At 45.0% G+C, this 22,963-nt stretch overlaps 1 protein-coding gene across 1 annotated transcript in view; it reads left to right on the top strand.

The window, feature by feature from the left end:
• Nucleotides 1–22,963, top strand: part of FBN3 (fibrillin 3) — a 113,531-nt gene that overhangs the window by 31,000 nt on the left and 59,568 nt on the right. The window contains 2 exon segments of the mRNA XM_042794583.1: nt 16,724–16,921; nt 18,334–18,459. Of these exon segments, the coding sequence (XP_042650517.1) occupies nt 16,724–16,921; nt 18,334–18,459 (324 nt within the window).

The following is a 22,963-nucleotide window of genomic DNA, read 5'->3' as shown; positions in this document are numbered from 1 at the left end:
TTTCCTTCCCCTAAAATCCTAAACCCAAGCCCCAGAACTGTCTGTAGAGCTGCTTTCTTTTTTTTTCTAGCTCATGGGGATCTGAAGTATTGAAATTCATAAATCCATACAGACTTTGGCTGTGTTTGAAAAGAAAGCTGGAAATTTCTTAAAGAAACTTCTGGATACAACAATGACATGAGGGACTGAAAAATCCAACTGTCCTGACTCTGTGTGCATGGTAGTGGAGGAGGTAGGAGAGAGAGTGGAAAGAAGGGGTCTGAGCAGGGGCAGACGTTGGAGACATCTTGTAATGTATAAAATTCTTTAAATAAAGAGAGCATTTTTACAAAGCCTTTAGAGATTTGGTTTAGTCCAGACTTGTACTAAGAGACAAAACAAGCTCTCCAGCTGTGTATACACAGATCTTCCCTGCCAAGACAAACAGAGCTTTTGCTTTGCTAAGAGATGTTAAAAGTTACACTTTTCAAAGAGGCTCCTGGCTGGGCAGTCTGTGAGTTTGCAGCCAGGTGAGGTGGTTGAGACTGACCTACCAAGAATAACTAGCGTGACAGCGAAGAACTTAACCCTTCCAAGGAGCAAGTGAATTTCTGCTCCATCACTGAGCCTGTTAAGATGAAGTCCCTAAACACCAGACTTACCAGAGACATGACCACTGTTGAATTTCTGTTCAGTTTCTCCATTTTAAGCAGCCATGGTATTTGACATGTTTACAAGCATCCTCCTGAGTTTCCAGTAACGGGAGACTCAAGTAGCAGGCTTGGAAGCAACAAGGATCATCTGTAGGTCTCAGTTTAGCTCTGAGTCTTGTTCCTGAAGATCTTTCTGAAGAAAGATTGATTCAAAGCAGAGCCTGAAACCCACTGGCTTCATATGTGGGAAGTACAGGTTTCAGCCCAAGGCTCCGTGGTGATGCTCTCATAGTGCAGCTGGGTACATGGTTGAGTACTCTGGAAATTCTTCGGATTCCTGCCTGCACCTCTGCGGGCAGAGAGCTTCCACTAATTCCAGTTACTGCCTAGTGAGGCATCGTTCACCTCCCTCCTTCCCACACAGAGTAGCTCCTGTGATATTTCTCATGGGGGAACCACTGCTAACTACTAAATGCAGCACGCTGGCGTTAGGCAATAAGAATCCCCTCTTGAACTCTAGCATCCTTGTGTCTGCTGCTTCCCGAGCATGACATGAGAGACTGTCCTGGCTACAGAGCACAAAGGAAATGACAGGTAATTTAAACTGCCTTTCACTGTCTTTCAGGAAAGAAATCAGAGATAATGTGATACGTACAGTCATTGCTCTCGGTGCTGTGCTGTGAGATGTCTACTGATAGGAACCTTCTGGGTTGGCAGATCTGACCACACTCAGCCTGCAGAAGAGAGGAGGTGTTGTAGGACACACCTCTTCATCTCTCCCAGCCCCATTACTGAAATGGGGCGGTTGGTTCGAATCATAGCTGGGTAATGTGGAGGTTTTACGTTCTGAGCGTAGGACAAAGCAGTATGAGCTCTGCTGCTCCATCCTGAGCCTGGCCCACTGCTTGTGCTAGTTTGGGCAGCTCATTACATCACCCTGTTATGTTTCTCTGTAAAATAACAGACGTTTTGCTGCAGCACAAGGACTATGAGGGAGTCACCAAAGGGTTGCGGGAGGGCTGGTAAGTCCACTGCTAACAGTGATAAGAACACGATTGAGGCAGGACTGTGTTGAGATACAGTCAACTGTGAATTTGCTTCTGATGATGTTCCCAGATAAGCCACCTCCATGCTGGAGCCACAGGGTTAAATAAACCATAAGATGCCTCAGACTGAGAAGCTGTGTTAAGAGACCAGTTTGTGAGGAAGGATGCTCCAGCTCATACTGCTGTAGCTGTCTGGCTTCTGGACCAAGAGCTGGTTTGCCTCCAGCCATCATGGACACATTGGATATTTGACGATGTACTTTCACAGTTGGAGGTGTTACCTCAACCCAAGAAAAGACACTGACTATTTTCAGCCTGAAATAAATGCCAGGAAATGTGGTTTTCAAAGAGCCCTTGTTTATCAAAATTCACCAGTATCTGTGTTTCAAGAGGAGCAGGAGCAGGCCAGATGATACCTAGCACACAGATGACCCTGAACTACTTCTTGTAACTTGCTGTTGTATTTGGGGACCTCATCTGTCTGATCTTCTGCCGCTCCTCTGCTCCCCTACTGAAGAGCTCTGTAGGAGAACTTACTGAGCTCAGCACAGGCATAACCAAGAGTCCCAATGGGATCTCTTTCACCCAGGAGAAATCCCCAAGTGGTTTCTCCAAGCTGAAGCACCAGTCTTACTCAGGGACGTTTCTTCCCAAGGACACCTGGATAAAATGGTGCCATTAATTCAGGAAGAGTCTTTGGTTAAACCCACTTTATATCCTGGGGGCTGTCCCCTCAGCAGCAATGCACATACTGGCAGAAGTGGCAAGGTGACAGTGTCACGGGGGGGTGGGATGTCCCTTAGCAGAGAAGTCTATCTTGTAGAATGTGACAACCTGTGAAAGCAGGGGCTGAGCCAGGTCGTTCTGCTGAAGCAAGGCAAAGGGGATGAAAGCTGAAGGAAAGCAAGTTCAAATTGGAAAACACAGATCATGTTTTTAACAAGGAGGTTGGTTTCAACTGGCTGTTTTCCACAGGAATGTGCTGGACCCTCCCCTGCAATACATGGCCTCACTTTAGAGCTCTGTGGGGTGGATGTGTCCAGCTGAGCACAGCATGCCATGAAACCTTATAGATGATGGAGTGATAACAGCAGTGAGGGGCAGGATTCACTGACCAAATGCAGACATTGCCTTTAGGATGAATGTATACAGAAGGGTGATCAGTTCTGCCACAGACATATGGACTGTGGACTTCTCTGCATTAAATCAAGTAAATCCCATCTCTGGAGTCTTCAGATCAAGAGGGATAGGCTTCCTGAGGATGCATTGTGGCTAATCCATATGGAGTAGGGTTTAGTCAAGAGTCTCTGGTCATTGTGTGATGGCTTGTTTGATGTTGGACTTCGAACCAATTCATTCTTACAGATTTAAAATCTGTAAAAGCCTGAACAGTGTAAAGATAGTTGTCTGGAGGCTGCTCTCTGGTGTATGGCACAGAGTGGTGCCACGATCTCAGCTTGTTATACGTACAGGAGGTAACATCACACAGATACTAACTTGTTTCAGAGAACAGAGAGTTGCATTAGTCCAGCTAATATCTGTGCTGAGGAGTTGGGATTCTCAGAAAGGCTCATTAGCTCTGTACAATTGCTGTCGTTTCTAGTGTGGCCACTAGCTCTTCCTTTGCTCTCTGGAGGCATGCTTTCCTACAGGGTTTGGGGTATCAGTTTAGACTGGCAAGCACTGAAAAATGTGCCCATCTGTGCTGATGAAAAGAAGGCATTCAAACCCCACAAATTTATCCGATTACAGATTTATTTAGGGTTATAATTTGACTTTATTTTGTTATAACCATAAAAAGAGATAGTTTTACTTTTAAACTATAATAAACTAAATTCCTGAATACTAAGCAACAGCTGCTGCTGCTGTACACTCAACAAGCTGCATGTTCAACAGCTTAGGGCTCCAGTAAGAGGCTGCTTTGTAATGGAAGCAATCTAACTACCTTCACACTTCATTCAGGAAATACTCCACTTCAGAGGTAAATACCTTAATAGCTAGGTACTCAAAGAATCTTAGCATCATTTCCTCTCTCTACTTGACATCTTCAGGGATGAAAAACTAGTGAATATATTGTATAACCCCAGCAGCCTTTGGTAACATGAACTCACATTACATCAGTGTCGGAGAAAAACCTGCAGTGCAGAAAAAATTAATCTGTGGGGAAAGAGGCCAATTTTTTTTTTAATAGTTTTACAGAAAAATGAAGCATTTTGATGTCATGTCTCTGATATCACCCTCCTTCAAGTAGGAAAAAATTTGTTGTAAGAAGTGACAACATTTGACTCAGGTGAAGGTGGGAATTTTGATGTCATGTCTCTGATATCACCCTCCTTCAAGTAGGAAAAAATTTGTTGTAAGAAGTGACAACATTTGACTCAGGTGAAGGTGGGGAAGCTCCTCCAGTGTTCCAAGGATGAGGCTTAATTTGTTTTGTTTTCCATCCAAATGCTGAAGTCTTCACTGTGGACGCCAGTTGCTACCTCTTGTGAAAGAAAGTCTTCTTTTACTTTGGAAAAAAAAGATTTTTAGAGTAACATTCTCAATCTTTGTGGAGACTGTCTGTGGTTCCTATGGTTTGTGTGGTTCAGAAGGCCCTCGCTATGTCTGCGTGTCCTCTCCTCTTAATGGCGCAAAGTTTCCAGAAGTTTAACCAACAAACTCAACTCATGGAGGGGTGTTCTTCAGTGTAAACACTTCTGGGCTGAGCTGAAAGCCAGCTGTGCTCCTGAAGCCTTGCATAGTTGTTCCCAAGTCCTACATCCCATGAAGAGCCTTGTAAGGAATCGTGTCCATCAAAAGATAATAGCAAACCTAAAACTGGCATCCAGTGTCTGAGTTCTGCCTCTTCATTAGCCAGTAAAAGAAACAAAGCCCTGTCAACTGAATACAGTGTTTCAAACGTGAACAAAAGCAAGAGTTAGAGCCACAGCAGGTCCTAGACATGCGGCTTCCAGGGAGCATCTCCTGGTCTTCCATAGTCCTCACTGCAGGGCTGTTCTCTTTCCAAAACCATAACCAGGACTGGGTTGGATTGAAGTGAAAATGTTCCCAAACAGCAGCTTCTCACCAAAAGAATCCACGTCTTTTAACAATTCACATCTATTTTCAAGAGATTCTCATTTCTCCTATTTCTTTCCAAATACCTCAAGAAGGACTGTCAGCCACTGAGTGAGGAGGACACAGACTTTCAAAAATTGCCATGCTTAGAGGGGTTAAGCACATGAGAAAGAGAAGGTCTGAGAGCCAGTGTGTGGACCTTGATCCCATCCCATTGCAGAGTCTTGGTCAGTCTCTTCGCAGCAGGTCTCCAGATGAAGCCACAGCAGCAGTCAGTGAAGAGCTGATCCCATTCTACATGGCCAGTGCTTCTCCAAAAGGACTGTAAAGTATCAAGACCCTGAGATATAACCAGAGTGGGCAAAAGCAGGTCTCAGGCCTAAACAAGACATGGGAAAAAGGAGAGATAGCATCTAAATTGCTACTCAGTACCTTTTACTTTAAAGCTGTTGCTAATCTGCATCTGTTTTCTTCCTGCATCTCCATTATTCTGCTTAGCAAAAGATACAGCCTTTTGTATTTTAGCATGTACATAACACGAGAATTTCCTTTGATGTGTACTCAGGGAGGATTTCTGAGTCTCCATAACATGTCTGTGTCTGTAGATTCACCAAGTTTTCAAAAGGATTTTGGTGTCTTTTTTTTGCAGGGTGGGGTTTGTAAAGCCAGGGTTCCTTATAACTCATACAATTCCAGTTCTGGAAGAAATCTCCATTAACAGTGAGTCAGACTAATGCAGGTTCCCAGATTAGCATATTTTTATATGCTATATCAATTTTTCAAAGGTCCTTACTGTAAAATACAACAGTTCCTCTCATCCTCATTATTTCATTTAATTTCTATAAGTCTAACTGCCACTCATCTGTTGTCCTGAAATATTTAAGCACTAGAAGAAGTGCATAAGGAGGCTGTGGATTTTCATATCTGTAGGTTATTAAGAGCAAGTTATACAAATATTGGTTAGGTCTAATTCTGGTAGTCAGTCTTGTCTAAGGGAAAGAGAAACCCAAAATGATCTCTAGCGTTCCCTCCAGCCGTAGCTCTTCTAGTGACAGACACCCCATGCAATATATAAACAGAATACGTGATCCAAAACACCATCTTGTAACATACAGATGGACGCCTGTGATTGTCTCAGAATAAACTGCACTTTAATCCACTCAGATTTCCAGATGGTGGGAATATTGCAGAATACCCTATTATTCTTGCTCGTAAGGCCTCTCCAGCCCCCCTCCTGAGAAGAGTTATTAAGAGTAGCTTTGACTCAGCTTTTCTGTTTCCTCTTCATAATTATTTTTTTCCCAAAATTTTCAGTCTAATTTGGAGGCTTAGGAAAAACGAAGCAGCCACACAGGATGTCTGATCCCCATGCACGCATGCGAAAGCCATAGCAAGAGTCAGTCAACAGTAACGCTGTCCCTTTCCTCACTCCTGTCTAACTCAGGTCACAGTCCTGAACTTCTGAAATGCTGCTCCTAGTGAAGTAATCAGTAGGAACGTACATATTTCATACCTTCAGCTGGCAACTCCCCCGGAGCCCAGGCATGCAAGAAAATACATCATGCTAGCAAGAAAGGGAACACAAATAATTAATGGAAATTCAATGATATAACTCAGAAAGGTCTTTAATCTCAGTCTTGGCATTTCAGATGAAGATATGTTAAATTCATTCGAGCTGCCCAGTAGAATTTTTGTTCTGGGGATAAATGTCAGGTTGGCAAAAATACCTCCTCTGTACAACCTCTGGCTGTGCCTGAGGTTCCGTGCACACTGTGAAACTGAGCCCCAATCCAGCTGCTCTTCTGAAGGAAGAGCGACACGCAGCACCAATCCCAGACGAATGGTGAGATCCCAGAAAAAATGGACTGGGCTGTGGCTCCTGAGACCAAACTGAAATTCACTTTGCCTCGGCCTCCACGTGCATCCCCTGAGCTGCAAGGCTGTTCCAGGGTGTCATGAGCTCTTATTGATTTCTTGGGTTTTCTCTGGGGTAGGACGAAGGCAAGGGAAAGCACTGGCTCGGGTGGCTCCTTTCTGCCATGACCGCTCAAAGCCGCCTGGGCGGTGTGAGTATAGGATGCAGCTGAAACATGGGTTTGCTGAACACTCGGCAAGCCCTTCTTCCTATCAATTCCAGATTAAGCTTGAAATTACTTCAACCAAAAATCTCGTGGAAGAATGCTATTGGCAGTGGTTAAGATTTTTTTTTTTTCCTCCCAGATGAGCTTTTTAATAAAAGACTGTGTTTACAAAGAGATTTCTCATCCTTGTTAGATACCAGGCGTTCAGCTGATTGTTCCTAGTGCTCTGCTAATCCAGATGTTAAGACATAAAGCAGAACTCATAGCTGAGATATGTGATGGAGTTCCTTCTCCTCAGCCTGCCTCCAAAGGTGAGGCACAAGCTCCCATTTCTCTACGCTGTGGTAGAAAAAGCATTTTGATAATCAAGTGTCCAAAGAGCTCTGACATCTATTGCTATAACATGCCTGTATTTACGCAGAAAGGTCTGGCAGAAACTTCACCATGAGTGGAATTCAACTCTGTACTCAATTGTAGGTTGCCATTTTCCTCCTGCAGACAGGTTTACTTGATAAAATAATTATAGTTCTGCGAAACCACATTTCCCTCTGATCTCTGCAGAAAGCCAATCATAGTCTGTTGGGAGTACTGGTGGGATGTAGACGCATCCTGCACATATAATTTTCCTGCATGCCCATGGGCTTTATGGTACAATCTTTAATGAGACAATCACATACTACTTTTCCCCTGCCAGAGGGTGGGCAGCACTCCCAAAGCACAGCTACTTGATACCTTTGTTTCCTGCTTGGTGTTCAGCATGTGGTTCAGAGGCCAGTTCCCTGTGCACAATGGGAACTGGCCTCTGGAATCAGAATTAATTTCCTCCAGAGACCTTCGTGGAAGCAGCGTTCCCAAGATTTATCTTTAAATCTGACAGGAATGTTTTGACTGGAATTTTCCAAGACTTCTTATCCTGGGTACAAACCTGTTTCAGCCTGAAGAGGTAAAATTTGGCAAAGGTATAAGTAATAGCAAAGAGGGTCTTTGCAAAGAGATGGATGAGTCAACCCTGTCCAAAGGCAAGCCATTTGCATTGCCACTAAGAAACACAGGAGCATTTGAGGCAGCTGTAGCTGCGTGAGCCGAGGAGGCTGGACTGTCACGGGTTGGGACTTTCTTGTCTCTGCAGCTGGCACCTCAGCCCCTGCTCTGGGTTGGGCAGGAAGGTGACACTGTTATCTTCTGACCCTTCATCGTTTTTGGATGCAGTAACATGCGACTTTCTCTCATTCTCACTGCCGGGAGGGGTATCCCTGTGCAAGAGTATCTTGATGTTGTTGAACCCGCCGATCCTTGTGGGGGAAAAGTGGCGTGAAGATAAATTCCTGCTTTCACATTTCAACCGAATCTGGAGACTCTCTCTGCAAGGGCTGCACGCAGGAGTGCAATGGAACATCACAAGCCACAGGCTCAGTGGAGCACGTTTGGAGGTAGACGCATGAACGGCTGCAGTTCCTGTGCACTGATATCAACCCGAGGCTGTGCATCAACTCTCTGTTCTCTGCAAGCCCATGAAGATGGACGAGGAGGAATGCAGACTGGTAGGAGAGGCATCGCTTGGTTCACATCTCCTCAAGGCCCTTGGCACAGCAGCTCCAGGCCCATCCAGGCAAACAGGATCCAAATACCAAACACCCCATTTGTGGTAGGGACTTGGAATGCTCCCCGTTGAATACAAAGGCAAAGCCTCCTAGAGTGTACTGGGATAAGAAGATACAAAGGAGAGCTCAGTGTTTCCGCTTCCATTAATTCAGTCTGAGAAGAATCTAATAACATGCTAGTTGTGTCTTCTTGGTCATTTCTGAGACTTCTTCCTTCTGTATCAAGATACTTTAGCTGTGAATAAGCCTCTTCCAAAGAACACCTTGCTCTGCCTAGCACAAGCATTGCATTGCCACTTTTGAAATACAAAACCTTTGCTGAATGCTGCAACAGACAGATGAAGATGACTGCAGCTCATGCACAGTAACATTAGTACAACCAGGCAAGACCTGTAAAACCAACTGCATTATTTGGAAGTCCTTGCTCAATCACTCCCTCTCCGCTCATTGCCCCAGAAGGATGGTAGGCAAAGCCCACAGACCCTCTGCCCAAAAATGCTTCCCACCTGGCAGACGCCAATTTCTCCTTCCCTTACTCAGTCCTACAAGAAACACACCAGCTGCCCAGGAGGAATCCCCCCAACTCAGCCACAGCTCAGCCCAGCCACCACCTCTATATACTCTTTCCCATGGTTTCCAGGAGCCTGCCCATAGCCATGATCTCTGCCAAGAATCTGAGAGGTGTAAGGCTTCCACCTGGAGAAGGCGTGTGCATGGGGAAGAGTCTGGAGCTATCAAACCCCTGTGTCACCCCCGGCCCCTCCACTCCTGCACCTCCATCTCAGCACTAGCTGACCAGGCAGCGATTCAACAGCCCACAGCGTTCTGACCCCACGGTCTCTTCCAGGACGGAGGACACAGCGTGGCAGTGCCAGACCCCTGCTCCAACCCTCCCAGACATCTCTACAACTGCTGGAACTACTGGCCCCATGTTGCCGTGTGTGTGCTTTGTGCCTCAGATGCTGCTGCAGTGGAGAGCCCGTGGAGGAGGGCTGTGCATGTAGCTCTATCTCAGGTTTCATCAGGCTAAGACTTTCACAGGAAACTGTAAAAATAGGACAGGAAAACTTAAAAAAGTTCTCCCTTTACTATTTCCTTTGAATATGTTTTTTCAGTACTTGGAATGTCTGGCCTTATAAACTGCCTCAGCCAGCTTTTTCTTTTCTGCAAAAGTCCAAACAGTTAAACATCAGGAATGTGGCTGTGTTTGTATGAGGTAAGGAAATGACTAGGTGGAGAAAGTATTCCATGAGAAAGGAGCCCTTTACGGAGACCCTCACGCTGTTCTCCCTGCATCCACCATCCCCCCCTCCCACCAAAGCTGTCACGTATCGACACAGCCTGAGAGGCTTAGCAGATATTTAGAGTTGCCTTGTGTGCCGAGACTTGCCATCAATGTTGTAAAATCCCTGCGTTCACATTTAGTGCGAGAGACATCATTGCAGGATTTTTGGTTGGCTCCTTGCAGTTGGTTGTTTAGTTGGTGACTTTTGGATGCTGTTCCCCTCTGTTCTTTCCCATACGTTCATGCTCTCTCTAAGCAGGGCATGAATTGCTCCATCAAGCATTTAATTTGTAAGTTATCAGCCCTCCCAGCAGCTCCCAGAGGGCACAGCCACCCCTCTCTGTGGGCTCTCCAGGGAACATCCCCATCACAAGCAGCCAGAGTTTGTGTGGGAATCTTTTTGGGTAGAAATTTGCAGAAGGATCTGCCAGATCAGTGCCTTGCCTTGGTTGCATCGGCTCTTGCTCACCCCCAGAGCTGGCTGTTTGTCTTGCTCCGAAAACCCAGAAGGTTACAGACAGAAAGAATTGCAAGGCTGTGCTCCTGTGGCCTGGGGGGACCAAGCTTCTTGCTGATGGAAATCATTCATTGAAAATAGAAAAGTAGATATTGGGCTTGATATCCACTCCCCTTGCTGTCCTGTGCTGGGTTGCTGGAGCTTTTAGAAAGCAGCGTGGAAGCCTGCCAAAGCCTGGGGCATGTGTTGTAGTGACCTCATCCCAGCGAGGTCTGTAGCTCCCTGGGGATTACTTACAGGCAACGTTTGTCCTTACTGTTTTAAGAAAAAGCCTTCAGCGAAAGCATTGTTTATTATGAGAAGGAATTTGATTTTTAGCAAAGAAAAATCTCTTCTTCCTTGCTGCTCTATTTATTTATTTTATAAAGAAGGAATTCACCCAGCCCATGGCCTGTCTCACGAGGGGATTCCAGCCAAATGGTGCCAGAGAAATGGCAGGCTGAAAGGCGGGGTGAGAGCGCAGAGGAGAGCTCTTCTGTCCCTTCACCTTCCTTTTAGCCTGGACTCTGCAGATTTGCTTACACGGCTGGAGTCAGGCATATTCAAGTTTCTAGGATTGTGTTTTAAATAGCAAGGAAAGTAGTGCAATTGTTCCTGCTTTTGCATCTTTACCCAGGGATCTGAATTCCCATCGCAAGCATTAATTTACTCGGTGACACCCTGCTGGTTAGGTGGATGTTATAGAAGTGGAGGAAGCTATCCTTTTTCTTGTGAAAATTTTCAAACATAATTCTTCTCTTCAAAAATTCTTTGTCAAAAACTACCAATTTTCCCAGAGGGACAGTAAGAATCAGTTTAAAGGAAGTAAAATGTTAATTTTAAATGCCTTTTTTTTTTTTTTTTCCCCCCACAGCAAAGAAGCAATTTAAATTGGATGAAATGAAGTTGTAAATATTTCAGGTTCAGATACTGTTTCAATTCAGGTGTCACAAAACATTTGAAAAATGCCCTTGTTTATGGAAGTGTTCAGTTTGAGATCTCCTTCAGAGAAATCAGTCTGAGTTGCTGAAATGAACATTCCCCTGCAAAATTATGGCACTGAGTTATGTTGTATGTCCCAGGGAAACATTCCCTACAAAAGATTTCCATTGTTTTCATTTAGCATTGGGGAAACTGAGCAATAGAGACGGTGCCTTCCAACTGTTGTACATAAATGTTTGATAGCCTCAGTGTGGTAATTTTAAATAGTCTGAAACTGATTATTCTTTTTTAATGAGTCCAAGCTGCATTTCTGGCATAAATTATAGCCACGGCTGGCAAAGACTAGTGCGTTGTTTGTAGGGGGTGAGACAGGTTCTGGCAAGGTGAACTTGGGTTAAGTAGGGTAGGCAAAGCCAGGACAGCATCCCTGGCCAGCACAGCACCCCAAGTGCTGGAAATGGGGAACGATGAGGTTTTGTGTCCTGGCTCAGCTGAATCAGAAGCACTTGAACCCACTTAACTGCATTTTAATGTCCCACCACTTCCAGCAGGACTCCATACAGCACATGGGTGAAGGCAGATGTCCACAACAGCCATGAAGCCTTCTTCCACTTACATCCTAGACACACTAATTAGGGAAGGTAAAAATGCCTACAGGGATATTTTCAGGAAGCTGCTTGCAACTGGAATAACGCGGCTCAGCATAAGAGCATGTGTAATGGCATGGATCCCACCCATTAACTCCCTGAGGGCTTGTGGCTTGGAATTGTGTGGAATGACCATTCATTAGCTATAGGGGCTCCTAACGATCTCCATGACAACCAGCCAAACATGGAAACTGGGAATAAGGTCTATTCCTGTTACACTTCCTCTTCTGAGCACATCTGGGGCCTGTGTTGACTGCAGGATTGAGTAGGTAAGACTCACTGTAGCCCCAGCATGGCTCTGCAGCATCTGCAAAAGTCCCTAGTTCAGGTTAGGTGGTGCTTCAAAGCCATACGTGGGGGGAGGCGAGGGTTTGAAAACAAAGAGCATAGCAAGGAGTCAGATTTCTTGTGGTTAATGCAAACACATTGACGCTTCAACTCTGGTTCCATGGTGCCTTTTGCAATTTGAGCGCTCGCTCTCCTTGCTGACTGCTGAAGACAAGTAGGCATGAATAGTAACCTAATCTAACTCTGTGGTGATAAGAAAACTACAGGCAATGTGCTGAGCACCGTCTACTTTAGAATTAATAGGGCAGGAAAGAAAATTGAGATCAGTGCTTGGATGAGGCTGGTGATAGGTTCTGGGAGAGAAGCTGATGTCGGTCCTATGCTGTGTGTTTACTGTTTGCAGAATTGTATTTGGAGAGGTTAAGTCAGGCAGTGAGCTGACATGTTGGTTTTTGCAGCTACAAATGATTGGTAAAGTCCCAGATATGCATGACCCTGCTGTGTTAAAAGTCTCTTCTGGAGAGGTGAAAAGATTCAGACTGATTCCCAAAATAAGCCCGATCCAGTATTTCTCGCAGACTCTTTAATGAGAACCTTACCTGCAGATGGAAAGGTGGAACTCATCCATATCCTACCACTGGACACTGTTATTGTAAGGCTGAGTAAGCCTGAAAGAGGGAACATGAAGGAATCTCAGCTTTCAGCGAGGAAGCCACCTCGTCTCTGTTTTTCCAAGAAATGTACCAGCAAAGACCAAACTTCTGAAGGACAACTACCTGCGACAGGGTTCCTGGAAGATGGGATCGCATACATAGATTGTAAAAGGGCTTTAGACATCTCCTAAGCATGCATATTTCCTTAATAAAATTTGATCGGTGCCTCATTAAAAATTTAATAATTTGACCATTAAAATTAGCAACAGATGGGAGCTGGAATGCAGCCAGGCTTTCTGGACTCCAGACTGCAATTTCCTTGGCTTCATTCCCTCCAAAGAAGTAATCTACATATGAAAATCTATTTTTGTCAATTATTTGTTTAAAAGGGGGTGTTCTCCTTACAATCGCACTTTCATTATCAATCTCAAGGAATTCTTGCTGCAATGCATCCAGCCATGCCTCAGCAAGATGACGTGGGAGGTGCAAGTTTACCCCTTTCCTCCCTGTACAGTGCTGCCATGTCTCGATTTTGGGTTATACACTTATGCGATCTGACTTTCTAAGTCAGAGCCCTTTGTAGGTACACACCACAATGGCATCAGCCGCATGCTCTTCCCCATGCTCCTTTTGACTAGGAAAATGGAAAAGCAAACCCTCTTTATTAGGTGTTTCTGCATTGTCCTAGAGTTAACAAGGCTGCAGAATAGCTCATAAAATGTGTGATATTTCACTGTAAGCACATAGGCATTGCCACAATCAAAGAGAGCTGCAGCCCACCTAACCACAGTTACCTAACACAGACGATCCACCTCCAATAATGCTGCAGCACAATGCTGAACCGAAAACAACTCTAAAATTTAACTACCTGGCAGGCTTACAAAGCGGTACGAGGGTGGATTGAGGGGCCCTGGCTGAGATGAGCTTGTGCCTCAAAGCTCTGGCAGTGTCTGTAAGCTAATGCCTGAGGAACGGCGTAGGAACAGGGCAGTGCTATATGATCCTCCTCTCTAAGACTTTCCTGGGCACCAGGCACCTGTAGCTCACAATATTTGACATTTCACAACATCTTCTGTTAGAAGAATTCCCCTTAACTTATACGTTGCCTGAGGAACCACTTCCCTCAACTTATTTTGAGCCAGCATCACTGCTCTACCTGTGACGTTTCCTGGTTCTAGCTCTTGGAGTGAGTAGCCTGTTCCTTCTCTGCCCACTCATAATTTTGTACCCTGCTGTCAGATTTTCCTCCAGGTGTTTCTTTATCAGACCGAGGGCTTCTAACCAGTGCAGCTGTTCCTCATACATAAGCCCTACCACACCTTTATTGCCCTTTTCCAATCCCTTCCCACTTCTGCGAGCTGCCTTCTGATTTAGGGGCTAGGACTGCAAGCAGCCCTTGGGATGGACGCAAACTGTGAGCTTAGTGATGCTCTCTCTTTTGTTCTTTATTCCTCTTCTAATACTTTAGTAGCGTCTGATAGCTTTTTTGTCTTTACTGAACTGATTACCCCACTGAAAGAGGATCACAAAGCAATTTCTTTCATAGTACTTTGGGTATGATTGTTGAAAAGATTTAAATTGTTCACGGGTGTGGCTATAAAGAGTTCTCCTTGGTCTTTTCCTCAAGGTTGAAAATTTGAGTAAAAGCCTTTCAGTTTTATAAAAAAAAGACAGTGGGTAAGAAAACAACTCAATTTTTGTTGATTTCTTTTCTAGGAATAAAGTAGAACAAACTAAAGCATTAAACTTGGCATGGCAGGAGACATTAATGAGGACCATGTGCTTTGGTATCTTGTTAAAACTTCGGTTAAAAAAAAAGGGAAATGTTATTTGGTAACTCACCATTGCAAACATAGTACATATTTCTGTTCTGATTTCCAAACAAAGGCATTTTTAATGAGATTGTATCACCTTTAAACCAATGTAACTTCAAAATTATTGCCTTTTTTTTTTTTTTCCTGAAATTTTTCTTGCAGTGACCTCTCCGTGACATCCACAGACCAAACCTCTTTTGACACTTTTATCAGCATTAGGTTTTAAGCATGATTGTGCTCCCAGCTGCTCAAGAAGTACAAATCAGAGGGAGCACTAAGCTGGAAATAAGCAATTATTGTGCTAATTGATCCTTTCCCAGAGCTAGAGGAGGATTTCTTGTGTGGTTTCCATGTAGTTCTTGCTTACCCTGATGCCAGGTGGGACAAATATAACAGATGAGCCTCACACAGTTTTTACTCAGCACAAGCCAGAGGACTGACGAAGGCAGACCAGCACAGGCACTGGCAGTCAAACGCCTGCAGCAACTGCCAGCATTTCCAGATGATCTTTTACAGCCCAGGGTAAAGGCACTCTGTCATGGTTTCATGCAAATGTACGTTCTGCCAATGTGGCTGTCATGCAAACATACCCGATGGGGGGAAAGCTTTCTGACTCAGTCTATTTAATGGTTTTCCTTGTGTTTTATTCTTTGCACATGTGTGTCAGGATTTAAATAGAAGGGAACTGATTGCAAAGATCATGTGTGGAAAGACTTATATCTGAGAATTTGCAGGCCAAGAAATGGAGCTTTGCTTTGTTGAGTGGCTATATTATACTAAGACTTTTCTGGGAACAGAACTATTAATCTTTAGATGTGGGTGCCAGTGCTGCCCATGGCTCATGATTTAGGTATAACCACCCTCCACATAAGTTTTTTGTTATTTCACATGTCAAATCCAAATGTTTCACCACAAAGACAGCTGTGGGCTAATCTGGGTACTGATGCAGGGATTTGGGTTCACAGTCAATTACTAATTGCTGGGCACTCCAACATCAAAATTTCCTAAGCAACTTTGCAAGTCTCAGCCAGATTATCTGAAATAACAGCTATTTGACCAGCACCTAACTTCCTTAGACAGTTAATGCAGAATTTTCTGATCTGACAGTAACATGGTTAAAGGTCCTTTTTCCAGCCACAGATCAAACACTTGCATGCAATCATCTATTCCCAGTAGAAGGAAAAAACCTCTTGTTTAAGAATTTTGTTTCCTGATGAATTCCTGCTGTGCTAATATCCCTAATCAAGGGTCATGAGAGCCCAGACAGTGGCAAAACCACATTCCTTAGTGCAAACAAGCCCTTCAAAATCTTTTTCGTTTTAAGGGATAGGAGGATCCTTGTTGGGAATGGAAAACAGGCTGGTTGTTTCTACAGCATCTGGGTTTTAAAGATTTAGTTAAAATTCCCAGGCGACCTTTAAGAGTTAAACCAAAGAAATTAATCACAATGACGTGTGTTACTGCAGGAGGTTTCCTTTACAGAGACTGTCAGAGAGCACAGAAATCCCTCTGGGGGATTTACAGTAGACATCGTGGAGAAAAGGGCTGAGAATTCTCTCCCAGACTGTTCTGTGGGTGAGACCTAGGAGTCTTCCTCTGCAAGCTGAGAAGTGATCTGACAGCAAGACATCTCCATCATCCTCTGTGCTTACGTTATAGGAACTGTCAGGCCCTAAGGCTGTCCATGAGAGAGGCTTGTACCACATCATCTCCGTATGTATCTTTGCCCCTAACTAAAATGAAGTTTGATTGCTTTGCTGACCCCAGCAGTTCCACAGAACAGGTGAACTTGCAGCCCTTAGATTGTCTCTTTGCCTGACTTCATATTTTGAGTTCAATCTAGGGCCAGTACTTAAAGGCAGTGATTCAAGGCATAGAATAAGTATAGTTCGTGGGATGAGCCTGAGGGAGACCAGGAAGATCTGCCTTGGAGAAGCTCTAGATGATCACATGAAATGTACACCAGAAAGAAGGTCACCACTTCCAGTACTGATCTCCAGCTTGGTCTTAAATTTTTGTTCTTTTCACAATTGCGGATATTTTTTCCCCCCGGAACTTGTTGACTTTGCACCTGAATGGCTGTGCTGGTAGAAAGGGGAACAGGCACTCTGTGTGCTGGGCAGAAAAACTTGTGTTTGTGTCTTGATCTAACCTGTGGATGTTACTGTTCTCCTTCAGACTATCGTACTGGTCCCTGCTTTAGCCAAGTAAATAACCAGATGTGCCAGGGCCAACTCAGTGGGATCGTCTGCACCAAGACCATGTGTTGTGCCACCATTGGACGGGCCTGGGGTCACCCATGTGAGATGTGCCCTGCCCAGCCTCACCCCTGCCGCCGAGGTTTCATTCCCAACATCCGTACTGGAGCCTGCCAAGGTAAGTGCCCTGAACATCTAAAGGATGTTCCCTTACCCATCCTGCGGTGCGCCGAAAGGATGAGTGATGACTGCCTGCCAGGATCCCCAGTACAAAGAACAGTTCTTGGTGTAAACTTTGCTAAAATCCGGCATTGTATGTCACAGAGCATGACCGTGGACCTTCGGTCTCCCATGGGATCATCTAAGATCATCTTAGCTCAATTAAAGATTCTGGCCATGCTGTGGTTCTCAAGTGACTTCCTCATCCCACAAGATGTAGTAAATCGGGCTAGTGTTTCTCCAGGTTTAAAACTAAGTTACAGCCTTCCATATACCCTAATTCTGTTGTGCTGCTGTTGTTGGAGCTTCTGTCCCAGCCCTGGAACATGATCAACACTTGTATCAGGTGGTCAGTGCTCCGTAAATCATATTATTGGTTCAAAACAGAAGCCATGACTCCTTCAAGATCACACAGGCAATTACAATATACATAAATCACATGCTTAGAGATTGCAATCAGTGTCTAGGACACCCAGGCAAAAATAGCAGAATGGTCCACGGAGCTCTCATCAGCAGATCCCACTGGCAGCCTTTCTGGAGCTGTCATTGCTTCTCCCTAGTGTTGGGTTACAGGGGTCTCCATTTGGAATTGCATGAATTCCTTTCTGCATCTGCAACTCATTTCAGCCTTTACCTGCCATGATCAAAAGCCAAAATTACAGTCCAAATCCCACACTGGCCGGTGTTTGTAGGGTAAAACTGGGGAGGGTGAAGAGGACAACTCTCTTGCTTTCTATTGTAATCTGTATTTTATGACTCAAATCTCTTCAGGAGATCTTGGCCTACTTAATAGACATGTCACTTGCCATTACTGTAAGCAGAACCGGAGTATAAATAATACCTGCAGTGCATGAGCATGCTGGTTCTAGCAGCAAGTACTGAGGCCTTCTGGAGGTGCTTTGCAAAACACAGTGTTCTTTCACTGGTGAGGAGACCATGGCTGCAGATGAGCCTTCCTGGGATGGGGCTGCCAAGCAAAACCTTACAGTCCATAGGTTCCCTTCTCTGCCCCGCAGCAGATGTTGCTCTCTGAAGGCTGCAGGAGGACATCCCACCACACCAGTTCTCCTCCCCAACTCAGCTACCAGCCTGGAGCAAACCACGAGCGGGGTAGACACATTGATTTTTGCTTTGGAAAACATTTATGTCTCCCTCTCGCTTGCATAGATAAGTCACCCATACGTTTATGTCCATTTTCTGTCCTTCACCTTATCTCTAATGCAATCTGATGGGTTATTGCATTACAAGATGTAAATCCACCTACTTGGAGCAAAGCTGCTTCTGTCTCATAACGCTCCCACCATGCTGGGATTGGACATTCATCTGTTGCAACGGCTGCACTTTCGAACATCTTTGCTCTTCTTCCTGCAGATGTGGATGAATGTCAAGCCATTCCTGGCCTCTGTCAAGGTGGCAACTGCATCAACACAGTGGGTTCTTACGAGTGCAAATGCCCTGCAGGACACAAGCAGAGTGAGACCAGCCACAGATGTGAAGGTAGGATTGCAGACTTCTGCACGGTTTCACCAGACTGCTCAGCACTTGGTTCCCAGGAGCACTCTGAGAGCACAAGGGAATTTAGAAACTTGAGAGGCTTTCTGCTCACAGGGCGTCTCCAAGGCTGGCAAAGTAGAGATGTGAAATCCCATCCCATGCCAGCCTTGATCCTAGCTTCCAAATAGGAGGGAGTACTGCAAGCATCAAGGCATGTTAGGAAATGTACTGCAAAATTAATTTCTGATCTGTTTATCTGCTTCCCAGAGTCCAAGGCAAGTAAATGAGGAATAGAGCTTGCCTGATCTTCTCTTAAACTAGAAGGAGGTTTTTTTCCATGCAGGTGTTTTCTGAAAGATATTCTAATGGTAAGAGAGACCCACTGAACAGAAGGGACCTCTGGAGAGTTTTAGATCTCTGCTTAGATCAGGACTGGCTTCAAAGCTATATCAGGTTGCTCAGTCTGATCAAGTTTTGAAAATTCAAAACCTTTTCTTTTGGGGCTATTGTCCCAGGTTGTCATGGTGAGGAATATTTTCCTTCTATCCACTTGATATTTATCTTTTTGCAGCTTGCAACTTATTGCCTCTAGTTCAGTAGAGTAACTGGAAGGAAGGCAAAGCGGGTGGAGTCTGACTAGCTGGGATGGTGATGGAATAAGACAACCAGAAATAACATCATGGTTCTCAGTGTGCTGCAGAAGATCTGATTCTATAAGACGAGGGTATGGAGCAAGTAAATGCAGTGTTGCTTCACTGACTTGGTGGTATTTCTCCAAACTGACATGCTGGCCAGAACCTGAACCTTGTCCTTGAGTACAAAGCAGGCACAACTGAAAATCTGGTATTAGAGACATGAGATGCCAGTCAGCAGCATGCCTGTGAGAATCCCACCTTTGAGCCAGTGGCCTGATGCTGTCCCAGTCCCCCAGGGGAGGCATACCTCCCTGCCAGCCCAGGGTTGTCTGCAGGCAGCCTACCTGCTGTGCCTGGTTTTCCTGTCTTTCTGGTGACTTTGTAGGATGCACCTTGCTCCTCTTCAACTGAGTTGTAAACGGGAGTGACCTTTTCAGCCTCAGCATCTCTCTTGGAAATTATGGTGTTTCAGAGGCATGGTTTGTGCTTACAGCTAGGGATGCTCTAAAACACGGCTGTGGGCAACCTGGGGAGTGCAGTCAACTTTCAAACTCTGGAGAAGTTCCCAACCTGGTGGAAGGGGACTTTGCAGAAATTACTCTTTGCCTTTTCTTCTGCACAGAAGTTGGAGGAGTTTAAGTGTTAATTATCTTCTAAAAACACTGTGGTGGAGGACCCAGGTGCTTTGCCCAGATGTGCAGGTACAACTCAGCTCTGAACATGTGGGCAAGCTGACAGGCAGTGTCAGCAGTCAGACCCCCGTAGGTGGAGGTAGGGCTGCAGGAAATGGAAAGGATCAATCGCTGCAGCTCAGCAGGGTCTGGTGAGATGGTGCAGAGCTCTGCCATTTTCAAGGGAAATACTTTCCAGGTGGTTAATGGAGCTGCATGGAAATGGCCAAATACCTGATCCTCAGGCCAGAGAACTAGTTTCATTTGGAGTGTGAAAATTCAACAGTGTTGGCACTAGTTGTGGTAGTTAAGGCAGAACTCTGCCTGCTTCTGGAACCCCTGGAACTGCTCTTCGCTCTTGGACTCGGGATAAGATGGTCCACTGTATTATTGAGTTAAATTCAGGACTCACCTAGATAGTGAGAAGCAATGTCTTGGTCCATACTGTGAGACACACACTTCTATAGTAAAGTGTGGAGTGCAGGCAGGCTGAGGAAGAGTCAGTATGTTAAACATTCACAGTGCCACCCATCTGAGCCCTCTTCATGAGAGTCTGGCTCCAGTTCCTCAAGGTCCAGTGTCAGCATCTCCTTTATCACTGCTCAGCATACCTCTGAGGTGTGCAGGTCTCTAAAGGAAGGACATGCTCTCCCCAAGCATTTTGTAGCAGCTCTTGGCCAGGCACGTACCTTGCCAGGCAGGCTGCACCTCTCGGAAGTAGGGGAATAAACATTTGTTGTATTTTCCAAACATCTGGCAAATGAAAAGGAAAACAGCATTAAACTTTTCCTGCCTCGGTTGTTAAAGCTTTTTCCCACATACCCTAATGAAACCCTGCTGGCCTGTGTTTGCCATTTTAGGGATAAAACATGTTTGTTGTGCTGGTGTGACTGCGTCCCACCTAGCTGAGCTTCAGGAAATCCACTTCCCTTTCATTCCTCTCCAAGGCTCTCTTGTAATCAAGACAAGGGAGGAGGAATGCACTAGAATCCAGACATTTAACCTGGAATTTTTTTCCAGGTGGCAAAGTTATTTACAGTAGCAGAACTGTAGGCACCTAACTATTACAGAGAGAGAGCACTTAGAGCAGCAACCATATAAGCATGGTAATTTAAGCAGTCACCATATAAGCATTAAAGCATCTCCCTGGCACTTTGGGTTTGACAGCATTCGTTGTCCCATGGGGTTTCTCCCATCGGTCAGTTCTCAGGGAAAGAAGCATCACTGCTTCCAGGTAACTGTTCCCATAACCCCACCTTCCCACAATCCAGACATTTTCCTTGCAAGTATAATCCTAGCAGTCTCTGCGTCAGTGCATGCCGTCTGACCTGGGTTCAGCCCTTCTGGAAAAGTTCTGCAAAGTGAGACACCAGCTACAGAGGTTAATCCATTGATGGGGGTTGGACTTACTTCTACGTTGAAGACATCTGTGCCCATGGGTCTTCCTTGGCAGGATGCCACAAGACTTTCTAGAATTTTAGCAGAAGGGTTTCTTGCAGTGCTCTGGCATCCAAGGACTTGGAATCAGTAGAATCTGAAACAGCCCTTCACCTGTGCATCTCAGGTGAAGAACCTCTTCCCAAACCCTGTGATGTCCCATGTAACTTGGCTGGCCCAAGGGCCAAAGGCTGGACTGCATGGGCCCAACCACAGGACACAAAAAATTGTTCTTGCCTAGGTCTGCCTCACCCATGCTGGCTGGGGACCAGGCAAAGCACATATGAAATCAGTTTAGCTGGAATCTCCTATATGCCAAGATTAAAAACAATCCATTGTCTGAATCTGTCATCCAGATGCGAGGGGCCTCTGCATGGGTCCCCACTTCCCACAACGCCTGCAAAAGCAGCATGGTGTGGCCATAAACAGTTTCCTTTCACTCTCCTTCCTGGATGGCCATAAAAAGAGACATCTCCAGCATCTACGGTGTCTGTTCCATCACTTATTTCCCTCAATTGCTTAGGAGACCACCAAAAGAGGATGCTTTTCTTTGGTATGATTTACCGACCTAGGGGTCCTTCTGTGAGAATGACATAAACACGAGGGATGCTCTAAACTGACAGAGATTGTTTTCGAGGGCTTGTTTCCCAGACATGAATCACCAGCATGTCCTCACCAGGCAGTCAGAAGGTGAAGAGGATAACTTTGTCTGGGTTATCACTGCTCCCCTCTAGGACATGTACCCCTTGTGAATCGAGGAATAGAAAGCCGGCATCTTGTAAGGGGCTCGTCTGATGCTAACACTTCATAAACACAGGAAGATCTGGGTCCTGTCTCAGTTTGCTGCATGCTTTGATATGTCAGGAGCAAACTGTTTGGTACAGCTGATAGAGCACTGAATTCCTGATTAGCTGAAATTGTCTGTACTGCCAAAGTAGCTGTATGAGTCCAAGTAACCTCCTCACTGAGCCAAAGGTTTTAATCAAAATAACAACCACAAGCATAAGAGGATATTTTCTTTATCTAGGTGTACTCCAAGCCTCAAATCTCAAAGCTGCAGGAGTTCCCTTGTTGAGTCAGTTTGTACTAACTTTATAGCTGGTGAAAGGAGTAATTTCTCAGCTTGCATTGAGACCATCTTGCTTTAGGAAGAGATGGTTTTGTCTTGTTTTCAGATTCCTTATCCAAGCCTAGCATCCAGGAAATATTAAAACTAGATTAAATATCTATGTTAAGTTCTCCCCTAGTCCCTAGGAGCTTATATTTTCTGCTTAGAAGTTTCCTCCTGGGGAGTGAAGTCAGCAGATGGGATTGCGTTTGAGCCAAAGGTCAGAACCCGTGTCACTGTCTGCTGATTAATGATGTCTCCCTCATTAACGCAGCAGCATGTACCACTAATCTTCTTTGGGCTGTTTATTGGTGGGAATAGTCAGGAGTAGAGATAATGTTGTTTGTTTCCCATAGTGATACTTATCTCTTAACACAAATGGCACCTGGAATTAAGGCTCCATTTTCAGTCCCTGAATCCCTGAAGAATAAAGATGCTTTTCTTATGCAAGATCTTTTATGCTGATAATGGAGACCAGCACAGGCCCTGATCTCCCAAGCATGCAAGGGGGCTGCAGCTGGATGCACTGGATGAATTTTGGTCAACCCCAGAAGGAAAAAGAGGTCCATTTTCTATCTGCAAAACGCGAAAACGTGCATATGACATCAAGTTTGGATTTGAACCTAAATATCCTCCAAATTCAGGGTTGCTCAGTT

This window comes from Tyto alba, unplaced genomic scaffold (genome assembly GCF_018691265.1).
Source record: "Tyto alba isolate M040663 unplaced genomic scaffold, T.alba_DEE_v4.0 Super-Scaffold_20000042, whole genome shotgun sequence".
Lineage (NCBI taxonomy): Eukaryota > Metazoa > Chordata > Aves > Strigiformes > Tytonidae > Tyto > Tyto alba.
This window is presented reverse-complemented; position numbering and strand designations above follow the sequence as displayed.